Genomic DNA, 2,094 nt, shown 5'->3' with positions numbered 1-2,094 from the left:
AGAAGCCAGACCCTTTCATTAATCATTATAATTGGTTTATTTATTTTTATTATTATTATTATTATTATTATTATTATTATTATTATTATTATTATATGGGGTATTCTCATTGCACCATCTATTTTGGTTTGCCAAATTTGAGAATCAAGCTGCTCTAGTACATAAGGCGAAGCTGAGTCGCACTAATACATGATTTTTCAACTCTTTGTTTGTGGCCGATTTGATTGGTTACAAACCAAATCCTGCAGATCACAAAGACATAAACATCACCAAAGCCAAAAAAGGGAAGAAAAAACCATGCTTGGCAAGTGTATTGTTAAAACTTGTGGTACTTGTCAAGAGTCGTGTAATTTAACTAACGGTATTTCTAAGTTTCTAACATAAACATACAATTTGTATACTATCCAATTATTAAAAGAAAAGTTAAAATGTGTGGCAACCATTAAAAAGTCAACCAATAGCTCCACATGACATGAAAACTCAATTTTCAATTATTCACTACCAATCTGGGTTTAGCAACGCAAACTTGTAACTTTTGTTGGGGGATTAAAGTGGTGGAAATTTAGATTTTAAAAAAAACTAAATAGTGTATTGAGTTTGATAGTTTAAAGTGAAAAAAAAAAAAAAAAAAATTTCACTTCCAAATTATTAGTGGGTAAGTGAGCCCATTCCTCATGGGTCTTGATGGGTTGACTCCCAATGAAGCCCACACACTAGTCACCATTGTGGAAATGGGCAGATGACGATGGGCTAACAAGTCTTATGTGGGAATACACAAGGGTGTAACTAAAGAAGAAATATTTTCCAATAATTTGATTTGATTTTCCAAACTCAAAGCCCAACTAAAGTTAGACCAGGCCTAGAGCTAAAGGTTTGAAGGATTTTTTTTTTTTGCTGAATAAGGGAATGTATTAACACAAAAAAAAAAGGGAACAAAGACAAACAAAAGCAAGGGAAGGGGAGAGACTTAGCCTACACCACCTTCCATAAAACCATAAACTACAGAAAAAGGGGGGACCAAAACTGTTACACAAGTATGCCCAATGGGCTATGGAGTGAGCTACAACAGTAGAGTCTCTAAAAACAAAAGAGGCATTCCAACATACAAAAGAGTTTAGAACCACACCGATATATTCTAAAATAGTATTGATGGACTAGTGGGGAGTTGTAAATGGGTTCATGATAGCTTTAATCACTGATTGGGCATCTCCTTCTAGCACAGCTTTAGCGAAACCTTCTTTATGAGCCGAACTAACTACTAAGAGAGCTACTTTAGAATCCACCCATAAGGACTTACCTAGGCATTTTTCCTGAGACTGTGTAGCTACTATGGATCCGTTGCTATCTCTACAAACCACTGTCAGCACCACCTTATCGGGCTTCACTGCTGTATCAAAGTTACATTTGATCCATCTAAGAGGAGGAGGCTTCCATGAAGGGGAGTTCTCTTTTTCTTCAAGGATCGATTGCCAAGCTTGCTTGTGTTGAGTAAATACCTTATTTATTCGGACTGGGAGCTTGATTGATTTTGCTGGTTGGTTTCCCCACACTGTTTGGTTTTTGTTCTTCCAAATTTGGTCACAAAGAATTGCTGCAAAAAGAGTAAACTCCTTTGCTTCCTTGCCTTGGATCTTTAACAATTCACTTTGATTTATTATAATATTTATCCACTGATCAATGCTCATATCTTTGAATACAACCATGTTTAAGGGCCAAGCTGAATTGGCCCAGGCCTGAATTGTGATGGGGCAGCATATGAAGACGTGTTCGACAGTTTCAACCTCTTCCCCACAAACTGGACAACTCATGTCAGGAATTGGAAACTTTTACTAAGAGACTCCCGAACCGGAAGGGATTTACAAATTATTCTCCAGAGAAGAAGCTTAAGCCTCTCATGAGTTTTACTCTTCCACAACATCTTCCAATCCGCTTCATGCATTGGCCCTAGTGAGGTGCTGCATTGTTGCATTTTTAACATATATGCTGATTTTACAGTAAACTCACCCAATGGACTTTGTCTCCAGCATAAGGTGTCACACCTTGAGAAGGCAGGAAGATGGATATTGAAGATCTTTATAGCTGATTGAGTCTCAA

General features: G+C 37.1%; 1 protein-coding gene across 1 annotated transcript; it reads right to left on the bottom strand.

Annotated features, from left to right (window-relative positions):
* Positions 1-1,154: 1,154 nt before the first annotated feature.
* Positions 1,155-1,808, bottom strand: LOC142633008 (uncharacterized). The gene has a single exon (XM_075807302.1). It carries the CDS (start codon positions 1,806-1,808, stop codon positions 1,155-1,157), a length of 654 nt encoding a protein of 217 aa, XP_075663417.1.
* Positions 1,809-2,094: the final 286 nt, after the last annotated feature.

The sequence above is a fragment of the Castanea sativa genome, chromosome 4, assembly GCF_040712315.1.
Source record: "Castanea sativa cultivar Marrone di Chiusa Pesio chromosome 4, ASM4071231v1".
Classification (NCBI taxonomy): Eukaryota; Viridiplantae; Streptophyta; class Magnoliopsida; order Fagales; family Fagaceae; genus Castanea; species Castanea sativa.
This window is presented reverse-complemented; position numbering and strand designations above follow the sequence as displayed.